This window comes from Protopterus annectens, chromosome 12.part0, assembly GCF_019279795.1.
Source record: "Protopterus annectens isolate FY-2018-M chromosome 12.part0, PAN1.0, whole genome shotgun sequence".
In the NCBI taxonomy this organism is placed as follows: Eukaryota; Metazoa; Chordata; order Ceratodontiformes; family Protopteridae; genus Protopterus; species Protopterus annectens.
In genome coordinates this window covers 1,282,049,847-1,282,073,601 of record NC_056746.1, presented here as the reverse complement: position 1 = coordinate 1,282,073,601, position 23,755 = coordinate 1,282,049,847, and the positions used below count along the sequence as shown (strand labels likewise).

The 23,755-nt window shown below is 40.4% G+C and overlaps 1 protein-coding gene across 3 annotated transcripts in view; it reads right to left on the bottom strand.

The window, feature by feature from the left end:
* Window positions 1-23,755, bottom strand: part of LOC122817133 (bactericidal permeability-increasing protein-like) — a 388,416-nt gene that overhangs the window by 124,234 nt on the left and 240,427 nt on the right. For 2 of the 3 annotated variants that reach the window (XM_044090325.1, XM_044090326.1), the window contains exon 12: window positions 9,089-9,156. The exons of the other annotated variant lie outside the window; for it this stretch is intronic. In XM_044090325.1, the coding sequence (XP_043946260.1) occupies window positions 9,089-9,156 (68 nt within the window). The remainder of the gene's footprint in view (window positions 1-9,088; window positions 9,157-23,755) is intronic. 3 annotated transcript variants of the gene reach the window in all.

Here is a 23,755-nt window from a genome sequence, read left to right as displayed (position 1 = left end):
CTGGGACATACTGCAATACTGCCCAAAATCAGCTTTCTTGGGACCTTGTCATATGCTTTCTCCAATTCTAGGAAAGCCCAGTTGGGCTCTTTCCTCATTTCTAGCTTCTTCTTTTGAAGTATCTGTCTCAGTACAAACATTAGTGATACATCCTGATCTGAATCCAAACTGCTCAGCTCCTGTCTTACTTTCTACTACTCTGTTTTTCATTTGTCAATCACTGTCTCCAGTGCATTCGTGTAATGTGACAGTAGTTTGATACATATGTACTGCCCCTAGATGTGAAGGTCCCCTTTGTTCTTGTACACTGCCAATAGTATACTAATTCTGCAGTCATCTGGAATATGCCTTTCTCTTTACACTGCTATGAATACCCTCAGGATCCATTTCTCCCCTGTCTCACCCAACATCATTATCATATTTCCTGTGACCTCATCTGAGCATCCTACCTTCCCTGACTTCATCTTCCTTAGTGCTGTTCTTACTTCTTCTAGGGTGGGCTCCTCCTCTTCCCTCATTGTAGGTGGTGCTTGGGACAGTACAGATTCTGTGGAGTTTTCTTTATTCAGAAGCTGCTGAACGTGCTCCTTCTATCTGCCTTTGATGCCCTTATGAAGGGTGTCTGATTATCTTCATCTTTCTATCTTTGCCTTGCAACCTGATATAGTTTCTTTGTGTTATCTACGGGTCACTTCCCAGAAGCTGGTAGGGAGCCTCTAATGCCTATTCTTTGCTATTGCAACTCGTTTCTTAGCCTCTTTGTTAGCCGACCAGTATTCCTTCCTAGCCTGGTCCGTCTTTTTTATCTCCCACTTCTTCCTGCACCACTTCTTTTCTTTGATGAGTTCTTGAACTTCTGCATTCCATCACCAGCTTTCCTTATGCACCTTATCTCCATACCTGGCTCAGTTGCATGTCTGCTCTGTAGTCCTCACATACTTTTTTTTTAAGGTGCTGCCATTCTTCTTCAACTCTACCTATTTCCTTCTCTTCTTGAGGTAGGTGCTAGAGACTTGAGTAATTCCTTGAACTGTTGTGCTTTTTCTCCAGTCAACTTCCAAGTCTTCCGCCTGGTCTCTGCACTTGACCTTAGAGCATTCTCTGACCACTGCTTGCAGCTGATTGTTGCAACCAGTGGTTTATTCTTTGGGCAAACTGTTTTACTGGAATGACTTTGCAATTGCTGATTGCATCCCATTGCACTTTCCTTACTAAGATGAATTCTACCTGAGGTGCATGTTGGTAACTCTTGTATCTGATCTTGGGACTGTCTCTCTTTCTGAACCATGTGTTAGCTACTATCAAGCCATTTGCCGGACATATGACTAGAATGGCCTCTCCTTTATTCCTGCTGCTTCACCCATGTGGACACAGGCAGTTCCGGACATTCTGCGAAATTCTGTACAGTGAGAGGTATGGACATAAAACAGGCAGAGTACTACATGGTTACGATTGGTACCCATGTACAAGGGTGGAGCAGAACAAATAAGGGAACGGCAGACCTATTAGTATCAATGGTAAGGAAAGTCATGTAAAGAATCCTGAGGGGTCTCTGGATACTGTTTGTACAGGAAAAAAATCTCACAGATGGCGAACAACATGGGTCCACAGTCAGAAGGAGCAATCAGTCAAAGCAGACACACTTTTATGAATGCCATACAGATGAACCTCCTAGAAATATGCCAGTAGGCTGAGTTTATTTACACAAGGTGTCAGGGGGAGTGATCCAACATTCAAGATGGGGCATGGGCAGCAGACTGGATTGGACTAATTACCCTCTGGATCTTCAAGGGGCTTTTTTCTCATAAAGGTGGGTGGAACATATCTCTTGGCCTGTTAAGATGACAGTGTGGAACACAGATTACAGGTATGTATGACAAATAAAATGTTTATAAAGATGTGTTGTCACATTTTGTGGGGGTATGGGTGAAATAGACTTTGAACCAAAAGAGCTAGAGGAATGGGCCAGTGAAACTTACTGACTACTATAGCATATGACTGTTTTTATTCATTCTCTGATTACTTAGTTAATCTACTACAGCGTCACAGGGGAGACAGAGCCAATTCCAGCACTAGAAGAAATACATGGGAAAACCCAACCTGAACAGGGACCCGACCCACTGCAGGATGTGCATGTACGCACTGAATTCCAGTGTGTGCATACCAATGTACAAGTTAGGATCGCCACTTTACAAAAGGTATATCTTTGGGATGTGTGAGGAAACCTGAACACCTGGCAAAAAATTACATGAACATGGGTTTGTAGACTCCACAGAGAAAGCAATCCAGCTGAAAACTGAAATGTATTCAACATAATACAGCAGTGGCAGGGGTATATGTTTATTTCATGTCCATTTTTGAACTTTTTACACAATATTTCAAGTGTTCAAATTCTTGAGAGTTCTAATGCTTGAAGGAAACCTGTATATACATTGGTATACTTTGAAATATCGAAATAAACAAATATCGAACACATAAACATCAGTTTCACAAAGATTGATACACACAAGAACAAAAAAAAAGCACTCATATTTTTTGTAAGGGGCCACCCTGCAACCCAATATGGGGGAGCTGTGTCCTTGAAACGCTCAAATGAATTTATATATATATATATATATATATATATATATATATATATATATATATATATATATATATACACAAACACACACACACACTGGATATAAAAAGTGCACACAACCCTGTTAAAATGCCAGGTTTTTGTGATATAAAAAAATGAGACCACAACAAATAATTTCAAAACTTTTCCCACCTTTAATGTGACCTATAACCTGTACAATTCACTTGAAAAACAAACAAATCTGTTAGGGGAAAATATAAAAAATAAAAAATGTACAATAAGCTGGTTGTATAAGTGTGCACACCCTTAAACTAATTGTTGAAGCACCTTTTGCTTTAATTACAGCATTCAATCTTCTTGGGTAGGAGTCTATCAGAAGTGTTTTTAATGTGAAAGTGATGTGTCATTGTGTACATGAAAGCAACTGAACATTTCTGTTACTAGATCACAGTTTAACAATCTGTATTATTAGGAGGTGTGTGTGTGTGTGTGCATGTGTGTGCGTGTGTGTGTGTGTGTGTGTGTGTGTGTGTGTATGTGTGTCTGTCTGTCTGTCTGTCTGTATGTTTTTTTGTGTGTGTGTCTGTGTGTGCACATTTGTAACAACATGAAATATATTAATTGTGGGCTGAATTTCTTTCACCTCATCACAATCAAGCATCAGTGTAATTTCTAGTTAGGAAATGGATATTCTGGGAATGGTTTGTGAATGTGAAAGCAATTGATTTTCTTGTATTACTTGATCATTTATTGTCAACCTGATTGTTAGGGCAGTGTGTGTGTGTGTGTGTGTGTGTGTGTGTGTGTGTGTGTGTGTGTGTGTGTGTGTGTGTGTGTGTGTGTGTGTGTTTGTGTGAGTGTGTCTATGTGAGACAGACAGAGAGAGAGAGAGAGAGAGAAAACAAACTAACATATATTAGTATGGACAGAATTTGTTTCTCTTGACCACTGTTAAATACCTCAATTTGAAAGTAAACATTCTTTTTGGGGGGAGGATAGTCTCTGTGTAAATACACTGAGCACTACTATACCTTGATTACAATTTAATGATCACCAGTTTGGACTGATAGGAGTAGTTGCCCCTCTCACCCCATCCTAGCTACTCTACTAACTGCTAACTGTTCCCACATACGTACAGCATCCGTGCATTACTAAAAGCCTATTTGAAAGAAAGAGATGCATTCCCTGGACAGCTGGAAGTTTTGGCAAAACATTTGGGCATTTTCCTCAACAATAATTATTTTCTATTCAATAGCAAGTACTACAGGCAGTCCACTGGGATAGCAATGGGGCAGCCATTTTATTTTATTTTATTTATTTATCAATTGTTGACCGGGAAAGTCCGACTAGGTTCCACAGAGCCTGTTTTCAGCAGAGGCCCGGGGAGAAATGCTCCAGTCTCACTAATATTGCACTAGGAAAGTGGGAAGAAGATTTTGTGTATAGTTCCAGATTCTACAGGCATATCAAATGCTACTTGAGGTTTACAGATGATATGTTTATTGTGTGGGATGGAGACGAAAAGGAACTCTTACAATTCTACAGTCATATTAACAACTCTATCACCTATCTAAGATTTACAACTAACCCCACCTGTGACTCTGTAAATTTCCTAGACATGACGATTACCAACGATCTCTCATCCAAAACACTGTGTAACAATCAGTACAAGAAGCCCACCAGAGTAAACCAACTACTTCATTACAAGAAGATGCACCCACATATTACCAAAAGAACTGTGGTCAAGTTGCAAGGGATGAGAATCACCCGTGTTTCCGAAGATACCAGAGACTTTGCACTAAACCTGCTGAACCTGTAAAGAGACTTTTTGGCAAAAGACTACTACAAGAAACTTATCAACAAAATCTTCATTCTTATCGTAGAATTGTGTGTGTGTGTGTGTGTGTGTGTGTGTGTGTGTGTTGTACCTTTAAGAAGTATATCAAGGTCAGCATGCATACATATAAATAGCAAGCACGTGCTAGCTTCAGTGCCATTTTGAGAGTGCAGCCAGAGAGTGAACATGTATGACTGTAATAGCTAGTTTAAGTTTATCTAAGTTAAAGCTAATAAGCCTCGATCATGACGTGTTTTAACTTAATAAAGCTGCTTGAACAGAACCCACACAGAGTCATCTATTTTATCCTGACTGATCGAACAACATAATGTCAGATCCAGGATTCCAGAGACTGCTTTTCAGAGTTATGAGGTGCAGAGTTAACGGTGAAGGTAAACTAAGAGAAATGAGCACAAAAAAGGGCCAGAAATGAACCAAAGGTAATGAAAACGTGCACAAATGATTTATTTTATAAAAAAGCTAAAACTGAGCATTACAAGGGCACAAATCACATTATTAAACAAGCAAGAGGCACAAAAGGTTTATTAATTAAACAAAATGTTTAAAATTAAGATATTTGATAAAACGATTATCAAAAAAGCACATAAGGGAGTCAGAATCACTTTAAAGCAAAACGTGCATGTTTAGAGTAAAACTAGCACAAGAAAAGTACAGCGGGCAGGGAAAAGATAAACAAGCAAAATGAATATAATGAGGGCAGCAATTGCACATTAACCATAAATAACGCAAGGTGACTGCATGTTTTGGCATAACTACTATTTCGCATTGTATTCAGGGCATAACTACAGTTCAAAGTATCTCAAAGTGTGTAAAAGTGCTTACAGTCTGTGCTTATTACTGTGCATTTATTCAGAAGAATTTATTTGTGTGCAAAGTGGAACTATTTCATAAAGTACAGTCAAAATACTGCCATTTCAAAAAGTTATTTGTGCTGTGTGTTGTCTATTCACAGAGTGTCACCATTAAAGTGCTTCTTGCACTGTAAAGAGTTATTTAGCAAAGTACAGCTATTTTGGAAAAGTTTCAGTGTGCTGTGTACTGTTTATTTGCAAAGTGCTGTTACTTTGAAATGTTTCTTACTCTGAGCTTCTTCTGCCCAGTTTATTCACACGGTGCAGTTGTTTTGAAATGTTTCTTACACTGATGAGTGATTTCAAGAGTATTACAGTGCCTGAAAGACGTATTTTGCAAAGTTCAGTTATACAGAGGCTTTTTGTGCTATTGGGCATAGTTACAAATACTGGCATAAATTTCTAGCATATGTATATGTGTGTGTGTGTGTGTTCGTACATACTTGCAAAAGTCTTCACTGGTATGTGTTACTATGGCAGATGGATTTCGAAAACCATCACCATAGGTATTTGATCAGAATATTGCAGAGAACTGGAGAATATTTAAGCAAAAGTACGATATTTATATACAAGCAGCTTTTTCTGACAAAGATAGACACACCAGGGCATTCATTACCTAGCTGGGTCAGAGGCCACTGAAAGACTGCGTTCATTTTGTGTACGCACCAGCAGTATATGAGGGAGAAGGGGAAAACTAGCATATTGTTCTACAGGCTAAATCAAGGGAAGACCCCAAGAGTTTGAAGTGCAAGTTCAGGGAAATGTATAAACCCCCAGACAAATATTACATTGGAGAGGCATTTTATTCACACAAGAAAAAACAGGGGAAACATTTGCAGTTTATATAACTGACCTGAGAAACAAAGCTAAAACATGTCGGTTTGCTGACTTAAAAGATGAGTTGATAAAGGACAGGCTTGTGTGTGGTATTAATAGTGCTGCAGAGAGAAAGATTTTGCTTCGTGACAGTGATTTAACACTGAGCAATGCTATTCAGATTTGTCAAATCCACGAAGTTACAGAAAGGCACACAATTATGCTTGCAAGTGATAAGAGCATAGTTTCAGCAGGCTCCAGAGCAACTGTAGACAGCATGCAACACATGGCTAACAGAAGCAGGCCTAAGCACATGGCACCTGCAATCCCTGTGGGTTTTCCTGGGAGACCCAGTAGTTTCCCAGCAAGTTCTAAGAAAAGGACATGCTCAGTGCAGTACAAGGGTGAGTCAACAAAATCCAAATCCAACTTTATTGTTAACTGTCGCAGTTGTGATGCCAGTCATGTTTCTAAAAGAGAAAAATGCTTAGTATTTGGTCAGCAATGCCACAAGTATAAAAAAAAAAAATGGAACCATTTTCAAAAGTTTTACAAATCAAGTAAACCTCACACAGTTATAAAGAAGGGTCACTCAAAAAAGCAAGTTGATCACAAAGAGAGCTGCAATTCTGCTTTCCATGTAGATGGTGTACCAGTAATTGGTGGAAAGGTTGATGCAGTAAATTTGTTGGCAAAGAATTAAGTGTTTTGTACTGTTTTGTACTGTCCAGATCAATGGCAAATCCATTGAGCTTAAAGTGGACACTGGCTCAAAGTGTAATGTTATGTCAGCAGATACATTTGCTAAAGTGAGAACTAATGAACAACTCAATGTGGCTAGTTGTGTGAAACTTGTTGCTTATAGAGGTGAAGAAATTCAAACCATGAGCATTACTGTGCTTAGAGAATGGTCTTGTCTGTAAAACTGTGTTTTACTTACTTATTTTTTTTATTACTATATCTACCTGAGCTAACCTGACCTAACCCCCCTTACCTTGCATCCTTCCTTCTTTCACCTTCTCTCTACTTAAAAGAAAAAGGGGCCCTATGTTTACTAAACAACAAATTGTCCCACCTTTTCTGAATCCTGTACACTCCAACATGTCCTTACTTGTGTCGATATGTTCAATAATGTCCTCATTTCCTACTTTCCTATCAATCCTTTTCCATCTCATTTACGCATCTGGCAGGTGTCCATATATAAGGACACTACAGGACTGTGACTACAAATATTGTGGTGCAGTATAGCTGTCTGTGTTGGTTTATGTTACCTCCCGCAAGTACATGTTAACATGCATAACATTGCTACTATGGCCATTGTTTCAGTTCTGAGATGCATTGATCTGTAAGGTCACATTTTTGGTTCTCTTGATATCAAGCAACGAGGAGCTCAGACACACATTCCATTCTGTCTTCTGTGTATTTCATTGCATACTTACTGCACTGTAGATTTTTGTATGTCGTAACACAAAGGAAGTGCTGTATTTCTTTGTGCATGTCCAAAATAGAACAAACACCTTGCCAGTCACTCTCCTAGTACAATGAAAGCACAATTCCAAAAAAGCACTGGAAATCCAACACCCAATAACTGCTTTATTAAAACACACAAAGCTTTCTAGTATAACTCTTCATCAGTGTATTATTTATGCATGTCATAACACAATGGAAGTATTGCATTTCTTTGTGTATGTCATGACAATAAGGAAGTGCTGCCTGTGTTTGTGCATGTCATAACACAATGGAAGTGTTGCATTTCTTTGTGTATGTCATGACATCAAGGAAGTGCTGCCTGTGTTTGTGCATGTCATAACACAATGGAAGTGTTGCATTTCTTTGTGCATGTCATAGCACAACAAGGAAGTGCTGCCTTTCTTTGTGCATGTCATAACACAATAGAAGGGTTGCATTTCTTTGTGTTTGTCATGACACAACAAGGAAGTGCTGCCTTTCTTTGTGCATGTGATAACACAACAAGGAAGTGCTGCCTGTCTTTGTGCATGTCATAACACAACAAGGAAGTGCTACCTGTCTTTGTGCATGTGATTACACAATGGAAGTGCTGCCTGTCTTTGTGCATGTCATAAGAACAAGGAAGTGCTGCATGTCTTTGTGCATGTGATAACACAATGGAAGTGCTGCATTTCTTTGTGCATGTTATAACACAACAAGGAAGTGCTGCCTGTCTTTGTGCATGTGATAACACAATGGAAGTGCTGCCTGTCTTTGTGCATGTGATAACACAATGGAAGTGCTGCCTGTCTTTGTGCATGTCATAACACAACAAGGAAGTGCTGCCTGTCTTTGTGCATGTGATAACACAATGGAAGTGCTGCATTTCTTTGTGCATGTCATAGCACAACAAGGAAGTGCTGCCTGTCTTTGCTTACATATGTAATGTCTGTAGCTGCACAAACCCGGCGCAGTAGTGTAGAACAGCTCTATAACCCTGGTCAGAAGATTTGTCCATTCATTAATAGGTACCTTTTTCTGGATATAGGTGTACGCATACGTAAAGAGAACGTTTTTTTTTTGCTTTGTGCCTGGGAAAAAAATCACTGTTCCGTGTCTTTGGGATTTCAAGCTTTCTCTTTTAAAGGGTTGATCAATCAGCGTTTGCTGTTTTAAGCATTTGCTGATATATACTCTCTGGTAATGATATCATTATACTGTGACTGTTGTGTATTGCTTCTGATCTGACTGGAGATTTCATATTTCCCTAGTATGGGCCTAAATATAGTCCAGTAGGATCAGTGCTGTACCTCATTCTACAAACGCAACAAATAAATTAAATATATAAGCAACTGATAAAATAAGGAAGGTAAACAGCACCGGGTGCAATATAATCAGGTATCTGCATAAAACAAAGCATTGTAATAATTTTCCCTAATATAATTGATCCATAATATTAAAGCTATGTCCCACACGTTATATAAAACTGCCTAGTATAGTTCAGAAGGGGATGTAACACAAAACAGCGCTTACTTATTAAGAGAAAGCTCTCCTCTGATGCTCACTCCTGTCACAAGTAGTTTGGCACTCACGCTGGCATCCTACAGCAAAAACAAAGGATGTCAATTACTCTGAAAATGTGCCGAGGACTGATACATACAGTTTTGGAAAACACAAGGTGGAGGCTTCCTGTCAAATTCTTGTTCTGTTTAGTTTCTAATATTTTAGTCATATCAGCTGCTCCAATTTTTAAGTGTATCTATACTTGAATAAAAATAATCATGTGTCTGGTATGTGGAGTCTTAATGACCCACCTTCTTGAAGACTTTTGGTGCACAGATACTTTGGATTAGGAGTTTAGCAATACAATGAGTAAACTTATTTGCTAGCCAAGATTATAAACACAATAAAAGGTGACTAAAATAAAAGTTGATTAATACACTAATACTATTTTTCTACAAATGCTGTACTTTAATAAAGATATTCATACGTGTGACAGCTAACCAGTGACTTTGGATTCCAAAATGGAGCATCTTACATAAGCGTAGTAAATGCAAAAAAAGGCCACTGCACATGAATGTATATAGGGTCAAACATAGTCTTGACCAGTGTGAGAAAATGTATGTAATATTCAAATGTCTTCTTCTTTCAGCTACTCCTTTTAGGGGTCGCCATAATGGATTATCTGTTCCCATTTCTTCCTGTCCTCTGCATCTTGTTCTGTCACACCAACCACCTGCATGTCCTCTCTCACCACAGCCATAAACCTTATCTTAGGCCTTCCTCTTTTCCTGTTACCTGGCAGCTCCATCCTTAGCATCTTTTTCCCAATATACTCAGCATCCCTCCTCAGCACATGTCCAAACCAATTTAATCTTGCCTCTCTGGCTTTGTCTCCAAACCTTCCAACCTGGGCTGACCCTCTAATATACTTATTCCTAATCCTGTCCACCCTCATCACACCCAGTGCAAATCTTAACATCTTTAACTCTGCCACGTTCAGCTCTGACTCCTGCCTTTTTGTCAATGTCACTGTCTCCAACCCATATAACATAGCTGGCTGCATTACCCTCTTGTAGACCTTCCCTTTCACTCATACTGGTACTCGTCTGTCACAAATCACTCCTGACACTCTTCTCCACCCACTCCATCCTGCCTGTACTCTCTTCTTCACCTCTCTTCCACACTCACCATTACTCTGAGCTGTTGATCCCAAGTATTTAAATTCATCCACCTTCGCCACTTCTACTCCCTGCATCCTCACCATTCCTCTATCCTCCTTCTCATTCACACACATATATTCTGTCTTAGTCCTGCTGACCTTCATTCCTCTGCTCTCTAGAGCATATCTCCACCTCTCCAGGGTCTCCTCCACTTGTTCCCTACTCTCACTGCAGATCACAATGTCATCTGCAAACATCATAGTCCACGGGGACTCCTGTCTGATCTCGTCTGTCAACCTGTCCATCACCATTGCAAATAAGAAAGGGTTCAGAGCTAATCCTTGATGTAATCCCACCTCCACCATAAATGCATTTGTCACTCCCACCACAGACCTCACCACTGTCACACACCCTCGTACATATCCTGTACCACTCTTACATACTTCTCTGACACTCCCGACTTCCTCATACAATGCCACAACTCCTCTCTACACACCCTGTCATATGCTTTCTCTAAGTCTACAAAGACACAGTGCATCTCCTTCTGACCTTCTCTGTACTTCTCCAACAACACTCTCAGAACAAACATCGCATCTGTAGTGCTCTTTCCTGGCATGAAACCATACTGCTGATCACTAATCATCACCTCCCTTCTTATCCTAGCTTCCACTACTCTTTCCCATAACTTTATGCTGTGACTGATCAATTTAATCCCTCTGTAGTTACTACAGCTCTGCACATCACCCTTATTCTTAAAAATTGGTACCAAAACACTTTTTCTCCATTCCTCAGGCATCCTCTCACTTTCCAAGATTTCATTAAACAATCTAGTTAAAAACTCTACTGCCATTTCACCTAAACACCTCCATGCTTCCACAGCTATGTCATCTGGGCCATCAGCCTTGCCATTCTTAATCCTCTTCATAGCTATCCTTACTTCCTCCTTGCTAATCCACTGCACTTCATGATGCAATATTCAAACTAAAAAAAAAAAAATCTAAGCACCATCTTTCTGTCTAGGCAGGATTATATATGTGTGGTAGGAATGGATGGTGGATGGTGATGGTTAAGAATAGGACACGGAGGTGCATAGAACATTGCTGGTCAAAGACAGAATGGGTCTCCTGGGGGGGCTAGGTATCAGGTTTCATACCACTAAAACAGGGCAACTTAAAACCACATTGACAATCCATATGTCAACCACTTTTTCTGCCTACTATTGCAAGTCGATTTGTGTGAGTAATGCACACACACACACTCCATAGATGCTAACTGTAGAAGGCAGTTGCCTATCATATTCACACTGGCTTGCAGCTAGTGATCTGCAGCTAGTTTTTCCACTTTTCATCCCTTTTATCAGCTTGCAATCTCCTCCATAAATATCTGTGGCAGTGAATACCGTGATCCTTTTTCTACTTAAGTCTGGACTTCAGAAAGATTCCCTCCACCCAAGCTTTGGAAAAATGACATAGAAAAGTACCTCATTCTTGCCTCATTATCATCTATAGCTCCTGGTGTCCATTTCCTGTTGTATCACCCCACCGCCTCAGCTCTTCAAGTGAAGATCAAAAAAAAAAAAAAAAAAAGGAAAGAAACTAAGATTTGGTACATTTGTACCAATCATCTTCTTACTGCTGATCCACACCCCCTCCCTCAACTTAAAAAAAAAGCACTTCAGCTTATGTGATGATTGGCACATTGACTTCCGACAGCAGACCCACATCACATCATACCTCTCAATTGTCCAGATTTTTGCTTCATGGTTTTGGTCTATTCCTCATAAAATTGGTGGTTTTCTTGTATATCACTGAGGACTGAGGTCACTAAATAAGGATATAAATTTCAGTTTCAGACTTCATATCCTCCAGAAAATGCATACTGACATGAATCCTGTTATTCTAGTAACTTTCAAACTTTATAAAATATATAAATTTATAAAATTTAAAATACGTCCCTAGTTTTGGGCCTTTGTCCCTCCATTACTTTAGGATTTGTCCAGATTTCTTGTGATAAGAGGTTGTGAGGTATGCATCCCATCATATTCAAGCAAACAGCAAACAAAAAAAAAAAAAGCCACAGTACTCAAAAATAATGAAGGAAGCGCACTTTTGGACTTGTCAACTTCTAAACTGCACTCTAACACTTTGCACCCGAGGCAACTGCCCCTTCTTCCCAGTCTTGCTATGCTGCTGTATTATCTTGTTTCTGAATCAAACGCTGCATGGTCAGACCTGACAGAATTAGCATTCTCCCTACTAGCCCATGCATCAAGGTAGCACAGGCACCCCTTACATGCACATTGAGATATCCTGTTACACAAACACACACATGCACACACACACACACACACACACACACACACACACACACACACACACACACACATCCAAAAAGAAGTTCTCACTCACTATCGCATACTCACTGAAACACTTCAACACATGCTTGAATGCATACAGAGTTTGTATCCCAGACACACACAAAGTCTGCATCTTATACCTACCTCCTGTTGTGTGACTACCCAGCCAAGAAAACACACACACATTCATTCAGCCGTACTCATGCACCTAGAGACATGTATACACCTCTCATGGCCTTACAGACACACACACACACACACCCAAAAAGAAGTTCTCACCCACTATCGCATACTCAATGAAACACTTCAACACATGCTTGAATAGGTTCATAGGTTCATAGGTTTATACTAGGCTATCTGCCCTAAGGCATTTATAAGCCTAGCCCAAAGTTTTGTGGCTTACGCCACCCCTTATGTTAAAAAATATTGTGCCCATTAGTTTGTTGTGCCTCTGTCCAGCAGTGACGCAGAGATGATTCCCAGGGTAAACCTACGATCTCCCATCCACCGGTCAAGATTTCTCTTGAACAGAGCCAGCGAGGTGCTCTGTTTCACATGGACCGGGATTTTATTCCACAGCATAGGGAGTCTCTGACTGACAAATCTATCCCTCCAGCATGTCTTATTTATATCCGTGCTAAGGTTTAAGTCGCTTGCTCTAGTGGATCTGGTAGATTTGGATTTTTTGAGGTGGAGCATGTCCATTAATTCCGGGTTGGACATGGCCTTGTATGTCAGGCACAGGTCACCTCTGAGCAGACGGTATGCAACTGAATAGAGCTGGAGTTTCTTCAGTCTGGCAGCATATGACAGATTTTGGAATCCCTTTATCCTTTTGGTGAGGAACTTTTGGGGTCTCTCCAATTGCTGCAGGTGTCGGGTGAGATACATCCCGAATGGGGCATTGTACTCGATCATTGGTCTGATAAGTGAAGAGTACAGGGGAACAATGACCTCACGATCTGGATGTGAATCCCTTCATGATCAGGTGGGCAATGTAGAAGATCTTTCTAACCACTTTAGCAATGTGAGTGTCAAAAGAAAGGCCACTGTCAACCTGGGTCCCCGGGTCCCTGATAACCTCTTCTGTGCTTAGTGGATTGCCACCTATATGGTAGCTTGGGGTTACCTTGTTTTTCCCGAAGGGTATGACTATACATTTTTTGGCATTTAACTTCAGGCCATGGCTCTGGCACCAGCTATCAGTTTCCGTGAGACCCTCTGAAGGATATCTGTGTCCGATGTACTTTCCACTATGGCCCAGTTTGCAGTCATCTGCAAACTTTGTCAGCCATAGTCCTCCTATGTTTGCCTGTACTTCTGAGAAGTAGATGCCGAACAACAGGGGGCCAAGGACTGTGCCCTGTGGGACACCACTTGTGACCAGCTTGGAGTCTGACATGGTACCAGCAACTCTAACCCTGTGGGTTCTGTCCTTTAGCCAGTTTGCAACCCATCTTGTGACATATGGGTTTACATTTAAGCTGGTAAGTTTCTCTATAATACCTGAGTGGGGTATTGTGTCGAAAGCTTTTGCAAGGTCAAGGTAGGCTGTATGGACTGCCTTTCCCTCATCAATGGCCTTGGTGACTGTTTTGAAGAAGTCGACCAAGTTCAAAAGGCATGATCTGCCCTTGACAAAGCCAAACTGGGTCGGGTCCAATGTCTGCAAGTCCCCTATGTCTTTGTTTATGAGTTCCATTATGATCCTCTCCATAGCTTTGCAGACCAGGCTTGTTAAGCTTATGGGGCGGTAATTACCAGGGTCCGAGAGGCACCGCCTTTGTGGAGTGGGACCACAGTTGCCGACGCCACTCCTTGGGCACGCATCCTGTGGTAAGGCTAAGATTAAACAGCTGCCTTATGTGCGGGTTTAGTTCCTCATTGAGTTTGTGTAGCACACAGCCGGGGACACCATCCGGTCCCATTGATGCTGTGTTTTTAGCTTTAGAGAGAGCAGCTTTTACCTGCGCATTTGAGATGTCTGGGAGGCTACACTCCGCTGGGATAGTTATCTCTCCTTTTGGGGGTGAGAGGGGGGTGAAGTTTGCACTGAACCTGTTTGCCAGTATGTTGGCAATGTTTGTGGGTTCAGTGATTTTTGTATCATTTTGGACTAACTCTGAGCATATCTGGGAGATTCCACCCAGGTTTCTAACATAGCTGAAGAAGGCCTTATGATTGTCTTTTGAATCTATGGCAATTTTTCTCTCAAAGTTGGCCTTGGATGATTTTATGAGTGCTCATATTTTTTTACTAATAATGATCAAGGGTGTCTTCTCTTTTATGGATTTTGCTCTATCATGTAACAGCTTTCTCCTCTTATTGTAAAGTTTGTTTATGGCTGGGGTCCACCAGACTGGACGTTTGCCCTTGGTGGAAAGAGCCTTGGTTTTATTAGGGATTGCCTGATCCATGCAGTCCTGGAGGTGTTCAGTAGAAGGCATTTGTAAGGGCTTCCGCAGCTTGGGTTGTGGTTTCCACTGGCTCGGGGCCTTGAAGGATACCACACCAGTCTTGAGTAGTGTGAAGTTTGCGTTAGAGAAGTTCTTCACTGTGGTCTTTTTGTTTGTGGTGGGGGGATGTGGATTTCCAGTGAGATTAGTTTATGATCTGATCTCACCAATGAGGATATACTTCGTGTGGAGCATTTTGTCCCCATGTTTGTGATGATGAGATCTAGTATATTTTCTCCTCTTGTGGGAACAGTGACTAGTTGTTCCATGGCATTTGAATTTATGAACTCCAGGAACCTTTGGGCTAAAAAGTTGGGGCTTGAGTAATGTTCCCAGTCTATATTCGGGTAGTTGAAGTCACCCAATATAATGGTGTTTGGAGATACATTTATACCCTCCAGTGTCTTCAGGAAGGCTGTGTGGGGTTCCTGAGTTTGAGAGGGTGGCCTGTAGCATGCTACAAATTGTAGAGCAGTTTTGCCTATGGTTAATTGCACCTGAATGGTTTTCAATGCTTGCGTTGCCACCAACCTGGAGGTGTGGGTATCCTTGATGAATATGGATACACCCTCCTTTTGTGGTGTGGTCCGGGTTTTGGGGCCGGAACGCATGATATGAGGTAAAACCTGATAGTGCCGGGGTGCTCTCAGGAGCCTTGAACCAGGTTTCAGTTACAGCACAGACATCGATGTTCTCCATACTGAGAAGGGCCTCGAGTGCGTGCATTTTGAGATTTAGACTTCTGGCATTGAGCAGCATTACCCTTAGTTTCTTCCCATTTTTGTTTTCTAGGGTGGTAGGTTTAGAATTTGAGCCTTGCCTAAAAAAGGCACTATGGGGGTGGCAAGAGCCTTAGCCAATATCTGGAATCCCAGGGGTGACAGGTGCAAGCCGTCCCTTGCGAAGCAGCGTGGCTTGTCAAGCATGTCATCCCAGGCAGACAGACATTGGATCCCCTTTGAATGACACCAGAAATTAAACCAATTGTTAAAGCTGATCATCTTTTCTCTATGTTGTGGCATCATTCTTGGTGAAGGAAGGATACTGCTCAGGGTCAGGGTCATACCTGCCTGAATGCATACAGAGTTTGTATCCCAGACACACACAAAGTCTGCATCTTATACCTACCTCCTGTTGTGAGACTACCCAGCCAAGAAAACACACACACATTCATTCAGCCATACTCATGCACCTAGAGACATGCATACACCTCTCATGGCCCTACAGACACACACACACGCTCCACTATATTAACCTGTAATGTGACTACTTCCATAAGAGTGAATGGATGAAAGTTGTCAAAAGATGGCATTCACTTTTCCTTCTACCAAGTTAATCCAGACCCACTGTCATTTCTGGGGCAGAGTATACGGACAATTAACATGTTACTTCTCTAGACTTTTCACCATGTGGCTTTCCTAGTGAGACTGCTCTCTTTACTATGGCCACCACTGGGGGGAATGTAGTCAGCGAGTGGTCACTGAATTTGAAAGGCTTGCCATGATGGAGAATCCTTCTGTGTTAAAGCTTCTGCATCATGGTACGCCTTTCTGAATACCAATGAACATCTTTTTTGAAAGGTTTTCCTTTAAAATGCCCCCCGTGCTTCTGCCTTCTGCTCTGCTTCTTCCTATTTAGGTCTGTGCCTCCAATCTGCCACCTGAAGAGTGTCTATAATATATGTCCTTGTGTGTTCTGTCTTCCTGTTTATACATCTGCAGTACTTTGAGACTTTTATCATAGCTTGCTTGCATTCCCTCTTACCATTTTGTTAACCCTCCATTGTTCATTAACAGCCATTTCTGTAAGGCCCCTAGAAATGACTTAATATTCTATATCAGACCTCATCAGCATCTTTTGCATTAGTGCATTTGCATAGCTAGCTCTTGCATTGAATCCCACTGTTTTACCTACCACCAGGCCCTTTTTCATTCTCACAGTGGAGAAGGCTGGGTTGTGATTAATATCCTCTTTCCACTCCCTCTCTCACTACAATATGCCCTTGTGTTTCATTATCAAGGATGTATCCCTATCAGTTTCTTAGAAGTTGCTTGCCTTGCCAAGAGTGATTGTGATATTGAACGATCCCTCTCTTTCCCCCATTAGACAGCCAGTGAGACTCACCCCCCCAAAACCAGTCTCTCAACATCAACATGACCATTTTGTTACCCCTTTTGCCACTTTCCTCTCATGCTGCACTCATCATGCTTAGAGCTTGGGGTAATTATAACAATTTCACAGAGATACTCCTTTAGAGATCCATATTATTCCTTGTTTCTTCCCTGCAAGTGCATATACCTGTAGTTTTTAAACATATTTCAGTTACCTTCTAACTGGTCATCTTATAAGTCACGGTCTGTCATTCCAGTAGTCGTGGTCATCTCATTGATTTGGATGACCTTGTGCTATATCACCAGTGTGATGTGTGATAGAAAGTATCTCAGGTCTGGCTTCCTACTTAGTTTACTGATAAGTGCAGCTCTTTGTCTTCTTTTGGATAACTAATTCCCTACCCGACACAATCAGCTAGGTTTCAAACCTATACCTTTTTACATTTTTGCCAGTATCCTGTGAGGGAAAATATTCATGTAAACAAAATTTTCACAGCCAAAAGTGATTGAAACTCATTTATTTCCTTCTGCAAGTGTGAAGCCCTTGTGAGATCATGAACAGTAGGGATCAGGGAACTTGACCTTTCTTCACTATAGAGTGAGTTTGTAATATATATATTATATATGTGTAATTAGCAGGGGGCGTGGGGACCCCCCCCCCGAAAAAAACATGAGCTTTTTTTTGTTGTTTTGTGTTTCAGTCATCTGGGATTGATGTTTAAGAGTTCAATACTGTGTAAGTCGATATTTCAAAGCACACCCCCTGTGAGGCATAGAGTATGATACTTTGTCAGAAAGAGTGTTGGAAGAGAGCATTGAATGGGGTGGGGGTAGAAGACTGGAGATAGCAGTGACAGTAAATGGAATTGGAATAAATAAGCCATTAGAAAATAAAATTGTTTTACAAGTAAACAAGGAGTATACAGCCAAAGGACTTTAAATTCAGAGAAGACCCCCCCCCCCCAGTATATAACCACTTTGATTATGTCCTATTTGTGTATGGTATCTAATTCAGCACATCACAACTAAGTTACTTGTCCAGTCAGTGGAACAAGTAAAATAAATGCCACCAAATATTAAGAGACTGGAAACCAAGACTATGATGGGTGAACAATAATTAGACTTGTTTAGCTAGCAGGGTAGCATGGATCTGTTCACAATATTCAGCCTTCTAAAGCTCAGCATGGGAAAGAGTGGCACACCACTATAATGACAGAAAGGAGTGAAAGGTGACAGCAGTAATGACAAACAGCAGTGAAAGATGATAGAAATAATGCCAGTTGAAAGGTGGGAAGTTCAGGACCAAAGTGAGATGACTGGTCATTATTTGGAGCATGTTGCCAACATGACTTAGGTGGCTTGCTTTAATGACCTCAAGTAACTCTTGAAGCAATCAGCTATATTGAACAAATACTGCCCACCCCTTATGAAGCTAAACTGATAGGAGTCCGGGAATAGATCTCCTATAGCATTATTTTATAAGTTCAACTACTTTATATCTGTAGCATTGCAGATAATGGTACTGAGGCTAATAGGTCAGTAGAGGGACCATCTGTCTGCAATGGCACCATGACTGTTCTCCATGGCTTCTTAATGAAATGTCCAACAGAACACTTACCAGTTCACAAAAATCTTGACCACAGTCCATCAGGGTTACTCAATTGTGATTTACAGTTGGGATTAGAAAATCACCAAAAACACGCTTTTTCCAAGGGGAAAGCCCTCCTGCACTCTCACTGTGTAGGGTAACACCGCCACACATCCTGATACTTGGTATCTCAGGGAAAAGAGAAATTCCTAAGATAACAGAAATTCGAATTTAAACCCTAAAGTCCCGCATTTGTGTTGGCCACTACTAGATCTTAAGCATGGTATCTGTTCTCTTCACACTGGGGACATCACCAGCAGAAAAAGTCTACTATGAAGGGATTTTGCTAGTGGGCTTTGTGCTTCACAGTAGATACCCAAGGATACTGTTGGGATCCAAGGAATTCTTATTTTGGAAGGTATCAACAGTTCCTGTTCAAAACTTATGGATGGGGATGCATGGGGGGGGGGGATGAGTGGAAAATGGGAGCATGCATGGGAAAACTGTCCAAGAAAGTCAGCTATGGCTACCAGGTCAGAAGAGGAAGAACCATTGTAGACATGCTTAGTACATAACTGTGTGTTACTTCTAAATTTTCTTATGCAGCTAATGAATGGCTTGTTATCTTTTGGTAGCTATCTTAAGTTCATAGTCAGCTTTGCATTTCTTAACTGTAATCTTGAGGGACTTGTTTATCAGATTTAATTCCCTTTTATACTGATACAGAGGAGATCCATTATAAAAGTCTAGGAGCTTTTCATTTTGCCATACAGTGTGACAGTGTGTTTAGGTGGAGTTCCACCATATAGGTTTGCTTTTACATTTACCGTTATACTTGCATTGGATAGGTATGGATTCCTCGAGGGAGTACAGTTCAGAGTAGTAAGTGTTGGGTTCATTAGGGAATTATAGCCTTTGTGATTATTAGTAATATCTGTGAACAGTATGCAATTAGTTTTGGGGTACTCTCTAAATAGAGAAAACTTGTTTGGGACTGCAAAGCAGGTCCCCAAGGAAAGGGTCACAGTAAGATGGTCAGATTTGGCTAGGGAAGAAGTAATGAGTGGGGTGCTGCAATATGGACATAAATAAGGATAAGATATTGAAAGCTGATAGACCTAGTGGGCAAGAGAGCTATTTTCCTGTGGACAAGGGAGCAATTCGATTGTGTGGCATTTACAAAGTAAAAATTTCTCTGGCCATATTTGTTGTATACATTTGTCATTTTATAAAGGAATAGTTAAAGTTGCCCCTGCTGCCCATGTTCTAAACTTCAAATAAACAAAAGTAAAGCCATCTATATTATTTGTACATATCTCCCCCCAGGAAATAATAGTAACACCCTCGAGAACATTCTCAACTAGCTTGCATCCACTGTCCCACAAGAAACAATAATACTTGGTGACTTAAATATTGATTGGAATCATTGCAACCAGTCAAACCCCACTTCCCATATTAATCTCCATGGCTTCTCTCAACTTATCTCAGGCCCGAGCAGAATCAACAAAATCAACAATAAAGACTCCATTTTGGACTGGATTCTTACTAATACTCCCCAACAAACCTACTCCTCAGGTACCCTACCAGATGATCTAAGCGACCACATGTTAACTTATATTATAAGAAAAAAATCTAGCATCACTTTTCCTACCTCTTTCCGTACATTACGCTCAAAAAAAAAATTTAACTCAGAACTCTTTCTCACACAACTACATCACTGTAACTGGACTCCTCTAAAGTCACTACCTCTCAATGATGCTGTACAATACTTCGACTCCACATTCTTATCTATTTTAGATCAGCATGCACCCATACGCAAGATTAGAATCAAAACCAAACCCGCCCCCTGGATAAGCAGCAATATTAGGCAACTTATCATAACCAGAAACAAAAACTGGGCAAAATGGCGTACTTCCAAAAAAACAAGCTGACCATCAAACCTTTCGTAAATGTAGGAACAAAACAAAAAACGCCATACTATCTGATAAACAGAACTACTACCTTCAAATATCCAATAAGGAACCTAAAAAATTTTGGTCCACCATTAATAAGCTACTATCCCCAGGCCAATCAATCACACCCAACCCACAGGACTCTAACCCCAATAACCCTACACAAATAGCTAATTCCTTTAATTCCTACTTCACAAATACTATACAAAACCTGGCTAGTCACCTATCTCCTGACACCTCAAATCTACACTCCTTTTCTGTTAATACACCACCCTCATTTCACTTCCATCCAATTCCTACATCATATATTTCTTCACTAGTTCAAAAACTAAAACCCTCCTCACCCTCTGAAGACAAACTCCCTGCTGAGTTTCTCCAAATAGGAGCCAAAGCTGTAGCTTATCCTATCTCTATTTTGATAAATAGATCCATCAATGAAGGAACTGTCCCTGATATCTGGAAAATATCCCACATCGTCCCACTACACAAAGGAGGAAACTCTATTGATCTATCTAACTATCGTCCCATTGCTTTATTATCTCTTATTGCCAAAATCTTAGAAAAAATGTATCCATAAACAACTCCTAAATCATCTTCTCCAAAACAACTTACTTGCTAGCTGTCAACATGGCTTCAGACCTTCCCACAGTACCACCACTGCTCTGCTCTGCTCTCTTTCACAAACACCATCAACACTAACCGCAACTTAAACAATCTTTCTTCTGCATTATTCATTGACCTATCTAAAGCCTTTGACATGGTAAACCACAAAATGCTCCTCTTCATTCTCAATTATCTATCACTGGATCCTAACAGCTTAGCTTGGTTTCAATCTTACCTTGAAAACGGTCAACAAGCAGTAGTTTGAAAAAACTCAATATCTGACCACCTTCCTATTTCCCTAGGTGTTCTACAAGGCTCTATCTTAGGTCCACTTCTTTTTTCCATCTTTATCAATGACCTTCAATCAGCTATCCCTTTTTCTAACTGTATACAATATGCAGATGACTCCACTATTATCTGCACAGCTACCTCTTATGCTGAACTTCAGTCTCTTACACAAAAAGCCTTTAACACAGTTGAACATTATTTTTCCCAACGCTGCCTCCTACTCAACCCTAAGAAAACAAAACTTATACTCTTCTCCCCAACACGTAACCAAATCCCCCTACATTTCTCGATCACTTCAAACAACAATACTAGTATTTCCCCCAAAACCACCACAAAACTTCTAGAAATTACAATAGATAATAAACTCAATTTTGAAAATCACATTAACTCTACTATAAAAAGTGTAAACAAAAAAATAGGAACCCTATATAGAATTAAACCATTTCTTACCCCAGCTACTAGAATTACCCTAGCCAGGACCCATCTAATCTCTACTTTACTCTATGCATGTCCTATTTATACCAACCTGTCAAAAAAAAACCTTAATAAACTAGTTACATCCTACAACAACATTGCTAGATTTGCTACCGGACCTCCTTTTAGAACCCACCACTGCATTAATCTAAGACAACTTGGCTGGCTCGAACTTCCTAATCAGATTAAACTTCAACAACTACTAATAGCTCACAAAACCCTGTACCAACCCACCAAAACTCCAATACTCACCAGCCTCATTACCCCTTATTATAACCTGAAACATCTACGCTCCTCTAACAAACTTCTGATCAACATTACTACACCTAATAACTCTGCAGGAGATGGCTTATTCTCCAACTCAGTTGGGAAACACTGGAACAAAGTACCTGCTGATATCACATCCCTGACTTCTCTTCCTGTTTTCAAGAAGAATCTCAAATTGTACCTTAATAAAAAATGGCTCTGCCCCTGTATTAACCCTGACTAGCTTGCTCTTCTGTCTCCTATCTCCCTTTCCTTCCCCCCCTTCCTCTAACCAATAACCAACTAAAAGTTTTCTAAAGTTCCACAGCTTCTCTTTAAGACAGGAAACTTACCCTTTGAACAAGTACTCAAAGGCTTCCTTTCTTTCCTCTCTTCTTAGGTGTATGTTTTGCCTCCCCTTCATAAAAGTAACATTTTTAGCCCTATGAAAATAATCAAATCCTCTACTCATCCTATTATATCTCCGATACCTTTCCTGTCTTTACCCCACCTCTTTCTCGCTTTATCCTTTCTTTTATTCTAAGCTACCTTGAAAATATTGTTCTTCTACTCATCTAAAAAAAAAAAAAAAATGTACATATTTTATCTTTTTCAGTTTTTTTTTTTTTTTCTGTTTTACTGATTTGACTATCTTAACTTTTATGTAGACTGATTTTTTACTATGTATTAAAACTTGGAGCTTTTCTCCCCGGGCCTCTACTGAAAATGGACATATATCCAGTTAGACTAGACTGGTCAACAAATGTAAAATAAAAATAAATAAATAAAAGTAGTTTATTAGGTCAGTGGTAACTTTCCCGACTGGCTCAGTTATTCTGCATCATTTAAGTGGGCCATTAACGGAGCTCTAAAGTTGGCTATAATTTTCTAATTTATTTTGAGTGTAATGAGGACGGACAATACTTGCATGCTTGTATTAAGTAGGTTCTGCTGAGAGACAGATGGGTTATGAATAAAGGCAAATGATACTCCAGATTTGCTGGTGGGTCTGAAAGCAAGAGAGCCACTGAACCCCCAACATAAAGGGAGTGTTATTGCAACTTTGGAACCATGATTCTTTAACTACACATATGTGGACATCTTCAAAGGTTAGGATGGCCTCATGTTCTGATTGCTTATTGTCTAAACTTCTAGCATTCAACAGTGTCACCTTTAAACTGGCTGAACTGAAATGTTCTATACTGGGATATCTGTAATGACCTCTGCCTAACAAACAAAAGCACTATGGGCCTGCAAACATATGTGCCAGCAAACAAAATGCATAGGATGAGAGAGTTGCAGGTCATCCCCCCGTCTGTTGATGATTTAATTGAAGACACATATAGCTGGATCCTCCTGGAATGGCTACAATTGTCAAGCCAATTTCTGAAGCTAATTATGTCATCTTTGACTTTAGGCATCATTCTTAGTAAGGGTAGTAAGCTTCTCAATAGCAGGGCCTT